The following is a 19,430-nucleotide window of genomic DNA, read 5'->3' on the forward strand; positions in this document are numbered from 1 at the left end:
TTAATTCCAGTTCTGCAGTTTCTCATTGGAGTCTGTTTTTGTTGTTGAGAATTGCGTCTTTTAGGTCTGTAATTGAGTGACCAAGCAGATTGAAGTGTTCTCAAATTCCGGTTAGCTAGTGACACATATTCCCATGTGGGCTGTCACTGGTAGAGACAGGAGGTCTTGTATCCTTGCTATAACAACATTTACTCTGGCATCTGGGAAGCAGCAAAACAACATCAGCCCCAAGTGACCCAGCCCAGGCTTCTTACTGTGGAGTCATAAATGAAAGAACCTCAGTAAGTGAAGCACTGCAGTTTTGAACAGAGCAATACTTAAGGTGTTGCAATTCTAAGTGCGGCAACACCTAAGCACATTCTTCTGGTCCTTCCCCCAGGTAAAGTTGGCAGCAGATCAGCTGCTTGTGTGATAACCTCTTAGGATATCATTGGATCAGTCTGCCAGCTGGAACACCTATAAAGAGAAACTGGATGGTGCATTTGCTGGTGGGGACAGGACGTATACAGCAGGAAGATGACTTCTGTCGTGGTGCGACTGATAACCGCAATTTGGTGCTGGCTGAAAAAGGATGTCTCTCGAATCTTGTACCTGCTCACTGTGCTTTGTCTGGCCTACATGGTGCTGAAAGCAATCAAGCTGTATCAGTGGAGAAGGAAGCTGAACAAAGCACTGCAGAGTTTTCCAGGCCCTCCAGTCCACTGGCTTTTTGGCAACGTCCATGAGGTAAGGAAAGAGGTGGTTGTGAAGACTTAAAAGCTCAAATTGAAAAACCAAAAGCAACTTTCTTGTATACAGAGACAGCCTGCTTAGTGGTTAGAACAAAGGTCTGGGAGTCAGGACCTCCTGAGGTATAATCCAAGCTCTGATATAAAGTTGCTATCTAGAATGCAGGGGTGGGGAAATCAATTAACCTCTTGCCTACTCATGGTGAAGGAGGAATAATAATGTTTACATTGATCAGTGGATGTTGAGAGGATAAATTGATAATGGTACAATGCTCTAAAGACATTTATACTCTATAAATGCTGAAGTATTAGGGTTATTTGGTTATGGATTTTTAAAAAAAAGTTACTCCAGGAGTTTGGAAGAGTTATAAATTCTTGTGTTTCGAGACATATGACAACGAGTAGCTAAGGAGGGCTTAAAAAAAACCACCTCCCCCTATTTTTGTGGGCAAGTTATTCCATAACTGTTTTTAGCAGGGTATCTTGTACCATCTTCTACATCTGATAGTATTGGCCACTGTTGGAGACAAGATACTGGACTAGATGGACCCATTGATCTGATCTATTATGGCAATGACAGTGCTCCTATGAAGTAAAAGAGAAATAGAGAAACAACTCCACCTTCCTGGCCTCTAGGCTAATATCATTAGAGCTATGTTTCGTGCATAACATTGTGTAGCACACATTATACAGTGTGTGCTTTCCATTTAAGTAGCCACAGAAGAAACAATCAGATGGGGGCAAGAGGGATTTGAGACAGGAAAACTCTGGTTAAACTTTCAGTAGAAAATAATCTATGAGCAAGGTTATTTATTTAACTTATTTTGCATGCTTCCCATTCAGTAATTTCTTTGCAGACGCAAGGTCCAAATCTATGCTTGTGTTCTTACACTGAAGGTCAGATATTTACTGAACTCAATAGGGTTATTCATATGATTAAGTGTGAGACTACTAATGTCAGTAAGGAATGCAGAATTTAGTCCCCAAAAAATTGGCCACTTTGGGGGTTGGATTATCAGTGGCACTGAGCTGACGGAAAGGTGGCATCACATCAGCTTTCTGCATCTCTCTTTCCCCAATCCTGGGGACAGTAGGGGACTGTTTCAGACTCTGGTGTCATTTAGAGCAGTCTTGGGGCTGCTCTGTAATATGCCTGGCTGTCTGGGGGCATCTAAGAGCCATCCATTGGCCAAGGATTCCTGGAGCACAGTGTACTCCAGTCACTCCCTTACTGACCCCAGCACACCCTCCATCCCAGGGGGTCAAAAGCATGTGGCATAAAGGTGTCTATGCCAGCCTCTGAGACTTGGGGATCCCCAGCTGCCTTATGTCAGCTTTCTATCCCCTCTTACCACCAGAGCAGAGCACAGGGATAAGGTAAGGGATAGGAGACTTGCCTCATGTGAAGCCTTCTACAAAAATGAAATGGTAAACAAAGTACTTTGTCCTTCTTCCCACAAACCTCAGACCTGGCAATCCTAATCAAGCAGCGTGGGGTGTGTTGCAACAGTCTGAAAATGCCAAGGCTAGATTCCTTGAATCTGCCAGGGCTTATAAAAAAGAAAACCCAGCAAGTTCTTTGCCATTTTGCACTGCCGCTTCTACCAACTCACTTGAGCGTGCATAGGAAGGACTTGACGTGGGGGGCTTGAACTGATACAAAGAGAACTGCCAAAATGACTCACTCCTGAATTGTGGGCCATTACTTCAGCTGGAATATTGTGTTACACAAGTGAGTTAGTTACACTGAATGGCAACCGAGTAGCCAGTTTTCTTGCCAATGTGTTGTACAACAGCTCAAATAACAAAAACTGAGCATCTGTCCCTCAGGAAGAGAACCTGCTTAGCTCAAATAGATTGAAATCACAGAGTGGTGTCAGTCATTGCTCTACATTTTGTTTCTTCTCTTTATTTCACACTCTGATAGTTTATCTTCATTAGCAGCTGGCACAGTTTCAAGTCTCTCCACCTCTGACCCCTGTCTGCTCAAGGGATGCCCCTTTAGGTCCAGGACTGGCCTGAAGATTTATGGGGCCCTAAACACTATTATTAAACTGGTGCCTCTATGCCTGATGGCAGCCCGGGGGAGGGAGAGAGGGCAGAAGGACGAGGCAGCAAAGGATACCGAGATACCCGGCCTGCCTCATGGTGGCGGAGAGTTACAGTTCCCCACAGAGACCCTCATACCCTCTCCCTCACGCAGACTGTGCAGCGGTGGTGCATTCGGCTCTGTGAATATGGCCCCTGCCTACAGAGACTGCAGTGAGTGGTTGGTGTGCCGGAGCCAACCCACTCTTACCTGCTGTCATGGCCGGTGGGTGAAGCCGCTGCTTGGGGATGCTAGCTCCCCAGCCCACCTCTTCGGCCTGTGGCCCCGCTCATACTCCAATCCTGTTCCACCCCAGGCCCCGCCCTCTTCTCACTGTCTCCCTCCTCTTTCGTCCCCCACCCTGCTCACCCCGTTCCAGCCAAATCCCTGAACCCAAATGAAGCAACTGACATTAAAAGCACCACATTTGGGAATAAAAAATGTCATAGGTTTTTTGGATATCCCCTGAAGTTTGTCAGAGATTTATTTGCAAAAACTTGTCTTACTGAATACAACATTAATTATGGAGGAATGCCTGGTGCTGTTTTCCCTTTTCTTAATCAGTATTTCTAAGCTGATTTTATATTTTAAATGTACTCTTAATCCTTCATAAAGTAATCATTCCAGATTACTACACATTTAACTCACTGAAACAAAGACATTATTTTAAATTAATCAGTCACAGAGGTTTAGTGTGTTCATAACAATATGGATTGCTTTTAGAAAAAGGGAACACTAATTTACTTGGTGATCTCCATAACAGACATGTTTATGAAATGTCACCAACTTTAAAAAATGTTTCCAAAGATTTTAGGCATAACAAAGGATTTTATATCTTACTAGATACTGATTTTGCTGGACGGTTCTCTTAAACCTAGTTCATTAGATAGTCAGAAGTAAAGAAATGGAACTCTTTGTCCAGTTATCTGGAAGGAACGGGGTGTTGTCCCTTTAAGGGCTCTCTTCAATGGGGGAGGGGCACGTAAAGGGAGAAAGGGATGGGCAGAAAGGACAGGAAGACTTTGGAAGCAAGTTCCCCCCGCCCATTGTAATTAAAATGTGTATTTTAGATAAGGGTGGTCTTTTGAAGGATTTATTTAAAAAAACATGTCTGAAGATCCAAGCATTTAAGGCTAAAGATGACTGTGCATCTAAAAATCTATGCAAGGATTTTTTTAGAAAATGTGATTTTATAATATTCACCAACTCACTAATGAAATATTTTAAAGCAAATTTTAAACTAAGGTCCTGTAGACTAACATGTTCTGAGTAAAGATGACAGTCATGCACAGCTGTTTGTCAGTAAATTCAGAAACTGACAGCATATACCTGGAGATTTGGCAAATACCTGTGAAATAGGTTCATTGCCACTTGAATGGCTCTTCAACAGTTTCAATGCTGTGCTAACCGGTCTGGCAGGCTGGAGGCGTTTTCACCTTTACATTACTAGATCCCCTCCAGCAGGGGCAGCGCCAGGGTTTCTGACGCCCTAGGCGGACGGCCATTTCGCCGCCCCCTGCGGGTCTGGTGGATCTACTGCAGTCATGCCGGCGGACAGTCCACTGCTGGAAAGGCTCCGATGGAGCTGCCGCAGTGATGCCGGCAGGCAGTCCGCTGGTCTAAAGGCTCCGGTGGACCTGCCGCAGGCATGACTGCAGTAGGTCCACCGGAGCCTTTAGACCAGCACACCGTCTGCCGAAATGATGGTGGCAGCTCCACCGGAGCCTTTCCAGCAGCGGACCGTCCACTGGCATGACTGCAGTAGGTCCACTGGATCTGCAGGCCGCCCCCCCGGCAAAATAGCACCCCCAAAAAATTCTGGCACCCTAGGCCATTGCCTAGGTCGCCTAAATGGTAGCGCCTGCCCTGCCCTCCAGAATAAGAGTCACCAGGTTGCAGCAGGTAGGGTGACCAGACAGCAAATGTGAAAAATCAGACAAGGGGTGGGGAGTAATAGGTGCCTATATAAGAAAAAGACCCAAAAATCGGGACTGTCCCTATAAAATTGGGACATCTGGTCACCCTAGAAGCAGCCACCTGTGGGAGCTTGCAGGAGGGGTCAGAACAGAATTAGGAAGAGCCGGAAGGGTGGAAACTAAGACCCAATAGTGCCCCAAATTTCCAGGTGCCCTATGCAGCCCTGTATGCTGCATATGCCTAAGGACAGGCCTTGTTTAGGTCTCAGGGCTCCTGCTGACACCTCTCTATAGGCAGACTCTGTCCCTCCAGACCATGGTTTCAGGCATGCAGTCCCCCAGCAGTTCACTGCCATTATCCTGTAGCACCTGCAGTCGGGATCTCTCTTTTTCAGGGGCTATGACAGCGGTTTATCAGAGACCAGGAAGCCATCACAGATGTTTAAGGACAAAAGCCTTCCAGAGAAAACATCCAGAACAATTGACAGTCTATATGCTGGCTTCATCTTACCAAGTGTGCCTAGCAGGATCCAGTCCTTCATATCCTGGAGCAGGTGTTTCCATCTTGGTCAGGGGCGGCTCCAGGCACCAGCACACCAAGCATGTGCCTGGGGTGGCAAGCCACGGGGGGGCGCTCTGCCAGTTGCCGTGAGGGCGGCAGGCAGGTTGCCTTCGGTGGCATGCCTGCGGAGGGTCCGCTGGTCCCGCGGCTTCAACAGACCTCCCGCAGGCATGCTGCCGAATCCACAGAACCGAGGACCTCCCGCAGGCATGCCGCCAAAGACAGCCTGCCTGCCGTGCTTGGGGTGGCAAAATACCTACAGCCGCCCCTGATCTTGGTTAAAGGTTCCTGGCAGTTGGCTGGATCCAAATGCGGGCCCTCTCAGTCAGTTTAAGCTGACACTTCTATACAGTTTGTGAGGCCTTTGTTTCCCAGCTGTTCTGAAACAGGTAAAACCAGTTACTTCATCTTTGCCCAGGGTAGACAAAGCTTCAAAGGCCAGGTAGCTGCATAAACAGCATTAGGATTTGGCATTAATAACCCCTTAGTGTGTTTGGATTGCACAAGAATCTCAGCAAGCCAGGAACACAAAGACATATAAAACATATTAATACAAAGGCCTATCCATGTCCAATAGACCCCCCCTGTCTCACGCATCTCAATATAAGTCTTTTGCAGTTTCCATGTGTCCAAGGATGGACTCAAACCCCTCAGCGTTTAAGCTTCTGCCTCTTGGCATTTGCACAACACCTCACATGAGGTGTTATGATCTCTCTCTCATGCCTAAGCCTCAGTCAAACTCAAAGCCAGCGCAGGGAGGTGTTGCCCTGCCAGTCTCACCTGCAGGGCCTGAGTGGGTAGGTGTGCTCTCAGAATGACTAACTCCACACAATGAAACTGGAAGTGGGGAGGAAAAGGCAGCCTCTCTTATAACCATTAGCCCAGAGGTTGGAGAATTCACCCAGGACATGAGAGACCCTGATTCAATCCTCACCCATGTTCTGCTCCCCTCTTCTTCCCCCTCCTCCGGCCCCCAGAAACCAGCAGTGGTTCAGCTCCAGCTGGCAGGCTCCCTTCTAGCCTCCCCACTGCATAGTGCCTGGGAAGCAGCCAGCATGTCCCCGTTCCAGCTCCTATGCATAGGGGCAGCCAGGGGGCTCTGCACACTGTCCTCAACCCAAGCACTGCCCCCACTGCTCCCATTGGCTAGGAACCATGGCCAATGGGAGCTGTGGGGCGGCGCCTGCAGACCAGGCAGTGCGCAGAGCCACTGGCCGCGGCTTCCGCATAGGAGCCGGAAGGGGGACATGTCATTGCTTCTGGGAGCTGCTTGAAGTAAGCACCACTCAGACCCTGTACCCCTCCCATACTCCAACACCCTGCCCCAGCCCTGATCCCCCTCCTGCCCTTCAAACCCCTCAGTCTAGCCCAGAGCACCCTCCTGCACCCAAATCCCCAGCTGCACCGCAGAGCCCGCACCCCTAGCCGGAGCCCTCACCCCGCCCACATCCCAACCCACTGCCTCAGCCTGGAGCCCCCTCCCACACTCTGAACTCCTCATTTCTGGCCCCACCCTAGAGCCTGCACCCCCAGCCAGAGCTCTCACCCCTTCCTGCACCCTATCCCTCTGGCCCAGCCCGGTGTAAATGTGCGAGTGAGTGAGGGTGGAGAGCAAGTGACAGAGGGAGGGGAGATGGAGTGAGTAGGGGGTAGGCCCTATGAGAAGGGGAGGGGCATAGGTGGGGCCGTGGAGGAGAATGGCAGGGGCAAATGTGTTTGGTTTTGTGCCAGTAGAAAGTTGGCAACCCTAACTCACGCCAGCCTGGTGGTGGTGGTGTTGGGGGTGTCAGACACTTGGGACCAGCCTGGGTAGGATTGGGCCAGCAGCCTGGTGCAGAACTGGGGCTGGTCTGAAGCCAGGGGAGCTGGTAGCTTGGCCTGACACCGGGGTGGGTGGGCATTGTGGCTGGAGCAGGTGGGCTGGGACACCTCTGGCTGTGGGGCCTCAGGAGGAAGGGGCAGGTCAGGGCCTGCTGCGGGCTAGCCTCCCTGAAGTGTGGGGGGGTTCCACCAGCTGCCCATGCCCTTCTGCCTCACGAGGAGAAGGACAATCCATGCTCAAATCCCATTTCTCAGGCGAGTGCTCCTAATGTCTAGGTTATACATTCAGTCTCACTATCTCTGGTCCAATGCCTATTTAATTCTATATCCACACAGAGGAACAGCTTCAATGGGAGAGATGGAGAGATGCCACATGAGAACATCCTGGAGTCCTGTGCTCAGGGCCCTCACCTGGGAAGGAGGCAAACCCTTGTTGAAATGCCTTCTCCTCATCTGGCAGAGAGGGGAATTGAACCACATTCCCCCACATCCTGAGGGAGTTTCCTGACCACTGGGTTACAGGTTACAAGGGAAGCCTCCTCCTCTCTCCCCCTGCCACTGGGGATTTTAGAATTAGGTATGGAACACCACTATTCTTGGAAGTAGCAGCTTAGGCCTGTGACTCTAGGAAAGGTTCACAGGAATATATGCCTCCCTCCAGCCCAGATTGAGGGGCCTAACTCACTGAAAGATGTGGGGTTTAGGATGCACCCAACTCCTTGGCATCTGATATTGGAGTTTAGAATACACTCCTCTCCTTCACATCTGCTATTTGCTGACTAGAGTGGTGCCCCACCTAGCATGTTGGCTTTTGTGGATCCCATTCTTAGGGTCTGTCTCCCCCTACACATCTAAGGGAGCCTGGTCACCTAACTCAGCTTTTGTGGATTTCACTGGGTGGCTAGGGGTTTAAGAGTTGGGTGTTGCACCACTCAACCTTGCAATGTCTACGTTTTCTTTGTGGCTATGGACCTTAGCGTCTCTCTGGCTGGAGCTGGTCAGCATTTTGAAAGGTTGACACAAACACATGAGATAACCACAGTAACATTTTAAATTAAAAAAAAAATCATGTCCATCTTCCAATCATTGCTATAGCTGCTTGGGAAATTTTGAAAAAGTAAATGAAAAAACTGGGGGAATAATGTCAAAGCTTTTTACCTGTCCCTTCTCAGCCTTGTTTCCCTGCCATCTCTAAATCCACACTAAAACGTTAGGTCGACCCAGTTGCATCATTTAGGGTTGTGAAGTTCACACCCCTGAGCAACATAGTTAATACAACCTAATCCTTAGTGTATACAGTGCTAAGCCAACGGAAGAATTCTTCTATCAACTGAGCTACCACCTCTTAGGGAAGTGGATTAACTACAGTGTCAGGGATTTTGTAGTCTGGAATTGGGAAGGCATTTTAGCACATACTTAAGTTTCAGTAACCTGGAAGTTTTCTGAATTCAGGGCCCTAGATATGATGTTTAAATTATTTTTCTGTGCCTCTGACAAAACCAAAATACATGCCTATGGACAAGAAACCTTTCCCTTTTGGGAAATTTGTTTCAGTTTATCAAGCAGGGCGGTATGGAGTATCTCCTGTGATTTGTTTAGAGATTGGTTCACTCCGTGCTCTCCGAGGTCTGCCTCAGAACCATCACAAAGCAAAACAAAATAAGCAGTTTGCTTGCCCCAAGGCTCCAGTAGAGACCCAGCAGAACAAGCTGACTCCTTCCAGGTCTCATCTTATCTGAAGAAAGGGCAAAGCTTATAAACTCCTTTATCTCCCAGAATGCCATGGGCTGCTAGGGAACTCTGTCTCCTAGCAACCTTGCTCCCCTGAATCCTAGAGGACTATCCCAAGTCAGCCTTGTCCCTCATCACTGAGGGGAGTTCCAACCCACTCAGCTTGGGGAACTCCAGCCTCAGGTTCACCGGTATGTTTTAAGAGGTAAAACCTGGATCAGGGTAGTGCCACGTCTTAAGGGCCAATGCACTTTGTTCCATCCAGGGTACTCTGTGTCATCCTCTAATTAATTCAGCGGTATCATGTATAAATAATTAAAATTGGGATTGAACCATCATTGGTGGGGATCTGGTGCTGAATGAATATCCCAGGAGATGAGTGAATCCCTACCCTGGTGGGCGGATGGGGAAAACAGGGTTAACTGGTCCAGAAGTACCCATTGCAAAACAAAACAGAAGCTTTGGAGGTGCTGCAGCCTATGGCCTATGGCCATAGGAATCGCACAGATGGCAGGATGGGGTCCCTGCTCGCACAAAGTGAACCCTCGGACTTTTGGAGTGCTGGACTACGGTGACCTGCTGTTACAACAACTAATCATAAATCTATACTGGAGTAGCACCTAGGTGTCCCATTCATGGACCAGAATCCCATTGTCCTAGGCATTGTTCAAACATATGACAAAAAGACAGTTCCCGCCCCAAAGAGCTTGCAACAGGTGGAAATAAACAGATGGGGGAGCAATAATAATAATTCATTTCACTATTATGACACCTATGATCGACAGTGTAGGGGCCTCAGAAATCACAGTAGCCACCCAAGTTAAAAGTCAGCTGAAAAGTACAACTGAGTAAAAATGGGTGGTAAAAAGGGGGGACTTGGCATAGGCACATATCAAACACCTAATTTTTGTCTTCTCTTTGTCATTAATAGAGCTGGTTGAAAATTTTCAGATGGGTCTATCACAAAATTTGATTCATTGCAATCTAAACATTCCATAGACGCATTGTTTTTTTACTCCATTTTGTCTAGGAAAAAAAATCAAAAGGAAGGATTTGTTTCAAAACAGCTTTTTTGTTTTGAATTTTTAAAAATATTTATATATATTTACATTTTTATATTTTATAAAATAATGGAAACGTTTAAAAACATGTAAAATGGAATATAAAACATAAGCATCAACTAAAATGTAAAAATATAAAATAAAAAAATACTGAAACATACCATTTTGATTGCATTGAAATGGAAAGATCCCTCTCCCCCAACACTTCATTTTACAGGAGACTGAAATTCAGTGTTTCATTCTGATTCTGAACAAAATTCAGATTTTCCCATAAAACAGAATTGCAGGTTCCCAACCAGCACAGGTCATTTGTTACTAGTATTTGGTAATCTAGATATTCACCGATTCTTATAGCACCATTACAGCACACGGTGCTGTAGAATAATAATCCCTGTCCTTATCTGCGCCATGAAAACTAATGATTTTCCTCACTGACTTTTAAGGAAGCAGGATCAAATTCTATGGCACAAGCTGACACAACAGAGACCAAGCAGAGCTGAGTTTGACTCTTGTAGCAATAACACCTCCTGGAGTAGGTGACACTTCAGAAGTTTTAAGAAAGAGGAGGATGGTACATAAGGAACATTAGCTGGGTGCTCATGCCAAGAATGCAGGCCTAGCAGAAGAGAAGGCACAGAATCGGGATTGAGCAGTGGAGCCTGACGGCGCTATCAGGGCAGAGCTGTGGGTGAAGAGTAAGAAGCACAAGACGGTGTGGGAGGAGATGAAATTTTAAATTGATGATCCTAACTATGTGCACAGGCAGGGCAAGATTCCATTGCTGGTGTAAATCAACACTGCACCAGGAGGACAATTTGTACATCTTATATGATGTTTTTAGATCAATGGGAGAGAACAACAAAGTCAATACTCTTGGCATAGATTTTGATTTTGATATTGCCTTGAAGGAAACAGATCAAATTTGAAACTGTTGTTAATATTCAGCTGTATAACAAATTAGGGGACAATGGATAGACATTTTTAAAAAGAGTAAACAGGATTGTCACAGTTCAAGGAAACTGCACTTGTATTCCCCCTCTATGGTCCCTCCAGGGCACCAACTCTAGGGTCCCAGCTCCTCCGCAGTCACATCTCTTGGACAAAGACACACACATCTCTCCCTTCTGAGAAGAGTATTTTCAGGCTTCACAGCTCACTACCTGCACTATGAATTCCCCAGCAAAGTCAGACTGCCCGTGGAGGTCTGCTTTACTTTTCTCCTCAGAGCCAGTAAACAGTGTAATTGCCACAATTATAAAAAGTTACCACTCAGCTCTTTCTAAGCAAGCACATTTTTTTCTTAAGATATAAGCATTACAGAGAAAACATATTAAAACAAACAATAAAAGAACTTACACGTGTGCTTTACCAGAGATCACCTCCAGCTCCAACAAGATCTCTGGCTGGTGAACAGTCCTTCAAACCTTACCAAGGGTCACAAGTTCATAATGGCTGTTATTTCAGAACGAGCACACTCATGAATCTATGAGCCCCTCCTTTGTTGAGTTTGGATCTTTGAAGAGACCATGAATGGGTAATCAACCATACAGGGGGTTTCCCACTCAGGGAGAAGCTTGCATAACCAGAGTAGATGCATTGTACACCCATCCTAGAGATTTCTTGGGATTTTCCTTTCTTTAAAAGTTCATTCTTTTCTTGACCAATTGTTTTAAGAGTTCCTTGAAGCACTGAACCCTTTCTAAAGTTTACATTAGTCCTGTCTCCCCCTAGAAATTAGATACCATCCCATAATAATACATATACATTTATATTTTAATACAATGAACTCCTAGGATACTTAATTCAATAAGGTTTGTCCAGGATATTGCAGAAAATTGCTATACCTGTCACAGGGATGACTCCGGTGATTATAGGCCAGTCAGTCAGACATCGATCCCAACCAAGATAATGGAGTGACTGATACGGGACTAGATTAATAAAGAATTAAAGCAGGGTAATATAATTAATAGCAGTCAACATGGTTTCGCAGTGCAGGACTCACCACTGCGGTGCCTCCTGCTGGTCGTCTCAGGGAATTAGCGTTTCCAACCTCTGGAGTGCCTCTGCAGGCCAGTGTCCTGCTGCCGCTTGGCCCCCATGTCCCTCCCAGGACCCGGTGCCCCTTGTCTTTGGGTTGCTGTCCCCTGGCAATAACCCCACAGTCTCAGGGTCTCCCCACCCAGAGAAACCCTCAACCCTCTATCCCCATCTTGCTTCAGTCGTGGGCTACTGCTAGTCACCACCTAGCCCCCACTCACTGGGGTAGACTGCAGTGTAAAAGCCACTCATCATAGGCAAGGGGGGGGTTGGACCTGCTGCCTCTCCCTACCCATGGGCTGCCCCCGGCAACCCCAGTACCTAATTGGCCTTCCACTAGGCCACAGCCTGGGGCGTTTCCAGGCCGGAGCTCCCCAGCTCCCTTGGCCTTCCCCTAGCCCTGCTCCACTCCAGATACCTTCTCTCAGCTCCCTACAGCCAGGTCCCTCCCTCTCAAAGCTAGAGAGAGTCTGTCCTCCTGACCCACTGCCCTCTTATAAGGGTCAGGTGGGCCCTAATTACACCGGCTACAGCTGTGGCTGTTTTCCCAAACAGACTAGCTTTTTCCTTAGCCCTCTCCCCAGGGGCGGCTCTAGCCATTTCGCCGCCCCAAGCACGACGGCACGCTGCGGGAGGCGCTCTGCCGGTAGCCGGTCGCGTGGTTCTGGTGGAACTCCCACAGGCTTGCCTGCGGATGCTCCACCAAACCCGCGGGACCAGCGGACGCTTCACAGGGACGCCTGCGGGAGGTCCACAGGAGCCGCCTGCTGCCCTCCCGACGACTGCCAGAGTGCTCCCCGCAGCATGCCACCCCAAGCAGGTGCTTGGCGTGCTGGGGCCTGGAGCCATCCCTGCCCCTCCCAGGACTGTTTTAAGCCTTTCTTTTTCTGATGAATTTTAAAGTTGGATTGATAAAGGTAACAGAGTTGATGTAATATACATAGACTTCTGTTAGGCACCTCCGGTCTAGACCATACATCATCAGTGGAGCCACACTGATTTGCACTTACTGAGAATCCATCCCTGTAGGCAAGTCTACACTGCAAAAACAAAAACAAAAACAGGAAACAAACCACGGCATTGCATTGCAGAAACCAAGTCTATAGGCTGGGGCTCATGCGACTGGGCAAAATATAGCACTGTAGACATTTCTGCTCAGGCTGGAGCTTGGGCTGTGAGACCCCACCCCTGGCCAGGTTTAAGAGTCCATGCTGAAAAGTCTACACTTCTATTTTAAGCCCTGTAGCATGAACCCCACAAGCCCGAGTCAATAGACTTGGGCTCTGAGACTTCATGTTGTGGGTTTTTTTAAAGTATAGATGTACCCTAAGAGTCTTCATTGTGAGAAGAGACAAAAGAAGGCACATGATTAGGGCTGGCCAAAAAAATCCATATTAATTTCTGTGGAAATTTTAGAAAGAAATGAAAATTTTCTGTTTTGTTCAAATTTGTGTGTGTGGAAATTTTCACTTTTTTGTGTGTGGGGGGGAAATCAAAATTGAATGAAAGTTTCCATTTCACTTCACATGGAAGTTTTTAATTTTGTTTTTTTTTTCAACCGTCCCCTCCCCCACAAATCCATTTCTGATGTTCGGATTTTGGATTTTGATTTCTCTCCTCACCCTTTCTTTACCTCTCACATGTGTTTTTTTTATTTTTTATTTTTTTGCTTCGCTGGTGGACTCCCCTCCCCTCCCATGTGTCCCAAAATTTTCTCGCTCTCATCTGGTCACCTTATCTCCCCTCCGCGCCCCACGCTCTGGACAATGGAGAAGGGGAGACTTTTAAAAAAGGAGAGAAACTAAGGAAAATCTCACCCCCAACCAAAGTCAATGTGGTTGAAAAGTCAGTGTTCTTTGAAAATATCCTGTGACAAAATTTCCAGCCATGTTCTACCCATGATATCGCTTGTGTATGCCTGCTAGAACTTGTTTTCTTTCTCTTTGGAAGGCATCTGGTCGCCTTTCAAATTACTAAGATATCATTGAACAACCTAAAGCATCTGAAATGTGTTAACAAAAAATCTGAGGATGCATCATAGAAGTTGACAAACTGGATCAGATTGGCTCATCTTATCATTTTATTTAGTGCTGTAGATTTTTAATGTGCTTATTCTGTAGACACCATAGTTTCAAGTGCTGCATTATCCAGCCCACGCCTGAGGATGGTTGCTTTTGCTAAACCCTTACGGTACAGCACAATTCTTTTATTAAGCTACTAACCACTGCTATCAAATGACATTGTAAATCTGACGAAAACAAAGGTCTTCAAGCCTGGTTCTACTCCCACAGGGTTTATAAAAGGAGCTAATTTTTGAAGTGAGACTTTGTGGGTGGAAGATGGAGCATCTTAATACTGGAGTGTGCTAGGGAAGGAAGGTGTGTGTACTTTGCTTGCTTAAATGTTTGTTCATCTCACTTTCATGGCAATGGATTATTAAATAATAGTTCTGATATAACAAACATGGTCAGATGGATCACAGACTTCAGAGTTTGCACTGTGACAGTTATCCTTTCCTCTGACACTGGAAAGGTTGTCTTGAACTCTACAGGAGAGAGATTTTGGCAAACACCTGACTTATTGCTCCTGTCCTCTTTTCCCTCCATCATTGTTGCAGTTCACCAGAAGAGGGAAGGATCTGGACAAGCTTTTGGAATGGAGTAAAAAGTACGCACGTGCCTTCCCCGTGTGGTTTGGGAAATTTGTAGTGTTTGTGAGCCTCAACGATGCTGATTACGCTAAGGCTGTATGTGCCAGGGGAGGTAAGAGGTGGTGCATTTTGCCTCTGAATGAGAACAACACACTTGTTATCGAAGTCCTCCAAGGTGTGATTCTGCTCTGAGTCCTGCCAGGAATTGAGTAAGCAAGTGTAATCTCAGCCCTGATGTATGGCTGCAGTCTTCTGCCTTTTTTCCTTGGGGTTATGGGCTAAGTTCCCTTTAAGCTGTGCAGCCGCGGAGCAGCCTATCGGGCACTCAAAGCTGTGACAGAGAGAGACGCCTCTCCCCCAGCCCTGGAGCTGTCGCAACAGGGAGAGACACATTTCCCCCCCAGCCCAGTTGCTGCTGTGGGGGGAGAGAGGGTTGGGGGAGTCCTCTCTCCCCACCACAGCCCCAGGGCAGCCTGCACCCCAAGCCCCTCATCCTCGGCATCACCCCAGAGCCCACACCTCCAGCTGGAGCCCTCACCCCCCACGCCAACCCTCCGTCCCAGCCTTGAGCCCCCTCCTGCACCCTGAACCCCTCATTCCTGGCCCCAGCCCTGAGCCCCCTCCTTCACCCTGAATCCCTCATCCTTGGCCCCACCCCAGAGCCCACACCTCCAGCTGTAGCCCTGACCTCTCACACCCCAACCCTCTGCCCCAGCCCTGAGCTCCAACCCACACCCTGAACCCCTCATTCCCAGCCCCAGCCTTGATGCTCCTCTGATACCGTGACCCCCTCATTCCTGACCCCACACCCTGAGCCAGAGCCCTCACCACCCCCTGTCGCACACCTCCAGCTGTAGCCCTGACCTCCCACACCCCAACCCTCTGTCCCAGCCCTGAGCTCCCACCCACACCCTGAACCCCTCATTCCCAGCCCCAGCCCTGATCCTCTTCTGATACCCTGAACCCCCTCATTCCTCACCCCACACCCTGAGCCAGAGCCCTCACCCCCCCGGCCGCACCCCAATCCTCTGCCCCAGCCCTGAGTCCCCTCCCACACTCCGAACCCCTTGGCTCCACCCCCACCACACATCACCTCCATATTGGGGCACATAAGAAAATTCATTCTGCACATGCATGGGAAAAATTAGAGGGAACATTTTTATGGGTCTTGAGTTCACCTATAAGGGTACCTCCACCCAAGGAAACTCCTAGTGCAGAGAACACAGAAGGCTTGTCCCTTCAGAAAATATTTCACACACAATATCATAAAGAGGAGTGTCAGTTAGAGCACACACAAAAATAAAATAGCTATCACAATTCCCAGGTAATAAAACAGTGACTGTTGATTAGGCATGGGGAACTGAGGCTAAGGGACAAAGGAAAAAGGGATCAGGATAATAAAAGATAAAAACAACAATACAGAAACTCCACCCTTTCCAACATATCTAGACACTAAAAGCCACCCTTGGAGCCCAGCACCTGCCTAGGTAAATAGTGAGTTAAGGCTCATCCTTTGATTGGTGTTGCAACACTGAAGTTGGTGGCTGGCTTAAAACAAAACAGCAAAATAAATAAATAAGGATATTCTTCTGAAGTATCCACCCCAAGGATGGCCAAATCATCCGTGTTGCTCTCTGGTCTGGATTCCAGTGTGCAGGTAGGTTGGCTCTTGGTAGCCTGACCATGATTCTCCACATTACTGAGTGTCCCAAAAATCCCGTAAAATCCTCCCTTGGATAGGAATGTGGAGGGCTGAAAGGTCCTCCCTGGACTGTGATGCTTCTCTCCCTGCTACACTCCAAATGTAGAACTGATAAATGAAATTGTTTTTAATTGTTCACTTTATTAATGTAACTTCTGTTCACCATTCACTACACTTGCCTACACTGTAACTTCTGTTCCATATTGTAATTCAAACCCCATTTTAAAACACTCACTCCATTTTGTAAAAGCTTCCTCCAACCTTCATTTTTGCAAACCCTGCTGTAATCTTATTAGTTTAGTTTAGATGTATGAATGAGGTATGTATGAATGATGGAATCAACCTCCAGCCTCAGCCTGTTCTGATGAGATAAAGTTCAAATACCAACCGCTGAAGACCTAGACAACAGCCCTAAACAAAGTAAGAAGCATCCACCCTAAAAAGAAAAGGACAACAGAACAACAGAAGGAAGATCAAAGCCAGGTCCAAGGCTGAAAGTCACGCCTACAATTGATGGGTGATCAATCTAAACCCAGAGGCAGCGTGACACAGCAAGACCTATAGACTTTGAATCCAAAACTAAAAGCCTATAAAAAAGAAGGGTGAGATGAGAGACTCTGGGTAACATTCTGCTGCCAACATGGAAGAACATCGGTGCCTGCCCAACAGAGATCCAGCTCAGCCTTGTGCCCAGCTTTCCTGGCCAGTTAGCTGCCACAAGCTATGAACCCAAGCTGCAAAATCAAGCCATGAACTTAAGCTATCTTCAGGACTGGTAACTATGCAGCAGCTGCAGAACACCTGATGAATGTAGGTGTGTGTGTGTGAATGTGTGTATGTGTGTGTATATAGGTATTAGGTATAATGTGAATGTGTGTGTGTGTGTGTATAGGTAACAGGTATAATGTGTGTGTATAAGAATTAAGATATTAGTTATTAGTCATAAATTGTTATCATAATAAATGTGGCATCTTTGTCTTGTCCCCTTTAATAAGATCCTGCTGGTTTTTACTGGTCTAATATAATTGGTACAACACAAACACAGCCAAAAAACTGAAAGTAAAACCAAACACATTGTGTCAGAGTTCTGCCTTATTACGCCTGGTTCTGGTAGTGTTGCTAGCCAGTCTGTCTCCTCTGCCACTAATTGCTGCTGTGATTCAGGGGCAAGTCCACTAGATGCTCAGTGTAGCATTTCAGAAGCACCCTCTCCAAAGGAGTTAAGAGTCCCAGGTGTGTGTTAGTGACCTCGTGTGAGGACTACTGTCTGTCTTCCTGGGTCGTTTCCCAGAACAAAGCTCAGACAAAGATATGGAGCCCATAGTATTCGAAGGGCTTGTCTAGATGGTGAGTTAGCGCTTGGCAAGCTGGGCTGTAAATCTACAGTGCGTTAGCATGCTGTACACTAACTAAACTGAAAACGGTTCTTAGTGCAAACCAGGTCAATATGTGTGAGGGAACTTTTAGCACATGGTTGCACCATCCATATGGCCCGATAGTGCCTGGCATGCTAGGAACACCTTAGTGTACTGCACACTAGCTTGCCATCTAGACAAATCCATAGATTACAGTTCACTCCACACGCATCACAACAGGTCAGTAGACTGGCTGTCTAGGGATATGAATGGCCAATGTAATCAATCAGTCTGGACCAGACCACTAACACAAAGCTGTTTTTCTCTCTCTCAATCACAATTTTGCAGATCCCAAGGATAATATTTTCTATCATTACGTACTCCCATGGATTGGTAAGTATATTCTTGCTTTTAGCCATCAACAATGATATGGAGAAGCTACTCCACCAGCTGAGGATCAGCCCTTGTGTTTCCGTGATTACAAAGCAAGGCTGTTTCAGATTGTTTCAATACACAAAAACCTCCCGGGGCAACTTCATTCCCTTATTATTACCATTCATGTTTATTACAGTAATGCTTAAGGCAGGGCCAACCAAACGTGGGGCCCCATTGCGTCGGCACTGTACAAACAGGGTGTGAGAAGGGATGAAGCTGTTCAGATGAGTGGAATTACAACATGTCCAAATTTGGCTCTACCTGCTTTTGCTCTCCTGCCTCAATGGTTTGTTCAGCAGCTGCCTGAAGTGTTTATGGTGTCTGTGATTTTAAAGACTTTCATTCTTTAATTCATTTCCATTTGAAAAGCTATACAGTGTTTTAAACATTAAAAACATTTCGACGGAGCTTGCAGAGCAGCTGATTCACTGCAGCAATTTCCTCTCTAGTGACAGTCACTCTGCCACTCAGCCTGCTGGCCAGGTCATGGTGTGGTCACACCCCTTCTGGGGTGACAGAAAGTCCAATGAATTGAAGTCCTTACGTCTGGTCCTCGGTCCCAAATCTCAGCCACAATGTCCACTCCTTAGAATCCTTTCCCAGGGCTTGAGATCATCCTGATCCCCTTATGTCAGGGGCTTCAAGTCACCTTCCCAGTGGCTAGTAGGGGAACCCAGATCCACCGGCTACACTGGGCTCCAGGCCAGGAACTCTGGGATAAGCAGCCAAGGTCTGCTCCCTCAGACACCTTGCTGCTGCCTCCCTGAACTCCTTCTTGCCTTTTTCTCAGTCCTTTCTTCAGTTCTTCGTAACAATCAGCTCCTCCCAGGGTTTCTCCCCAAGAGGCCCAGTTCCTGCCCTTGTATCAGGGTCTACCAGAGAAGCTGGCTCCAATCGTGTGTCTTACCCCCTCCCTCCCTCCACCCACAGGCTTTGTCCTCACCCTGAAGGAATCTTCTTGCTCCCCTCAGGTTTCTCCACTCTCTATTACGAAGAAGGTGACTGCAGTCTGACAATAGGCTAATGGTACCGGGGAAAGCCTGTAATAGGGTAGCAAAGAATCCTGTGGCACCTTATAGACTAACAGACGTTTTGGAGCATGAGCTTTCGTGGGTGAATACCCACTTCCTCAGATGCATGTATTCACCCACGAAAGCTCATGCTCCAAAACGTCTGTTAGTCTATAAGGTGCCACAGGATTCTTTGCTGCTTTTACAGATCCAGACTAACACGGCTACCCCTCTGATACTTGTAATAGGGTAGTGATGGGTAAACCCAGTTACCTTTCCACCTTGGAGATAAACATTCACCTGAAATGAGATTTTGTAAGATATTTACCTTGA

The 19,430-nt window shown here is 47.1% G+C and overlaps 2 protein-coding genes across 2 annotated transcripts in view; one reads left to right on the forward strand and one right to left on the reverse strand.

Annotated features, from left to right (window-relative positions):
• LOC127055116 (cytochrome P450 4B1-like) overlaps positions 1–19,430 on the reverse strand; it is a 202,061-nt gene that overhangs the window by 63,477 nt on the left and 119,154 nt on the right. The gene's annotated exons all lie outside the window — the stretch shown is intronic.
• LOC127055110 (cytochrome P450 4B1-like) overlaps positions 517–19,430 on the forward strand; it is a 41,740-nt gene continuing 22,826 nt past the window's right edge. Inside the window, exons 1-3 of the mRNA XM_050961725.1 lie at positions 517–726; positions 14,563–14,707; positions 18,001–18,045. Of these exons, the coding sequence (XP_050817682.1) occupies positions 517–726; positions 14,563–14,707; positions 18,001–18,045 (400 nt within the window). The remainder of the gene's footprint in view (positions 727–14,562; positions 14,708–18,000; positions 18,046–19,430) is intronic.

Source organism: Gopherus flavomarginatus, chromosome 7 (assembly GCF_025201925.1).
Source record: "Gopherus flavomarginatus isolate rGopFla2 chromosome 7, rGopFla2.mat.asm, whole genome shotgun sequence".
In the NCBI taxonomy this organism is placed as follows: Eukaryota; Metazoa; Chordata; order Testudines; family Testudinidae; genus Gopherus; species Gopherus flavomarginatus.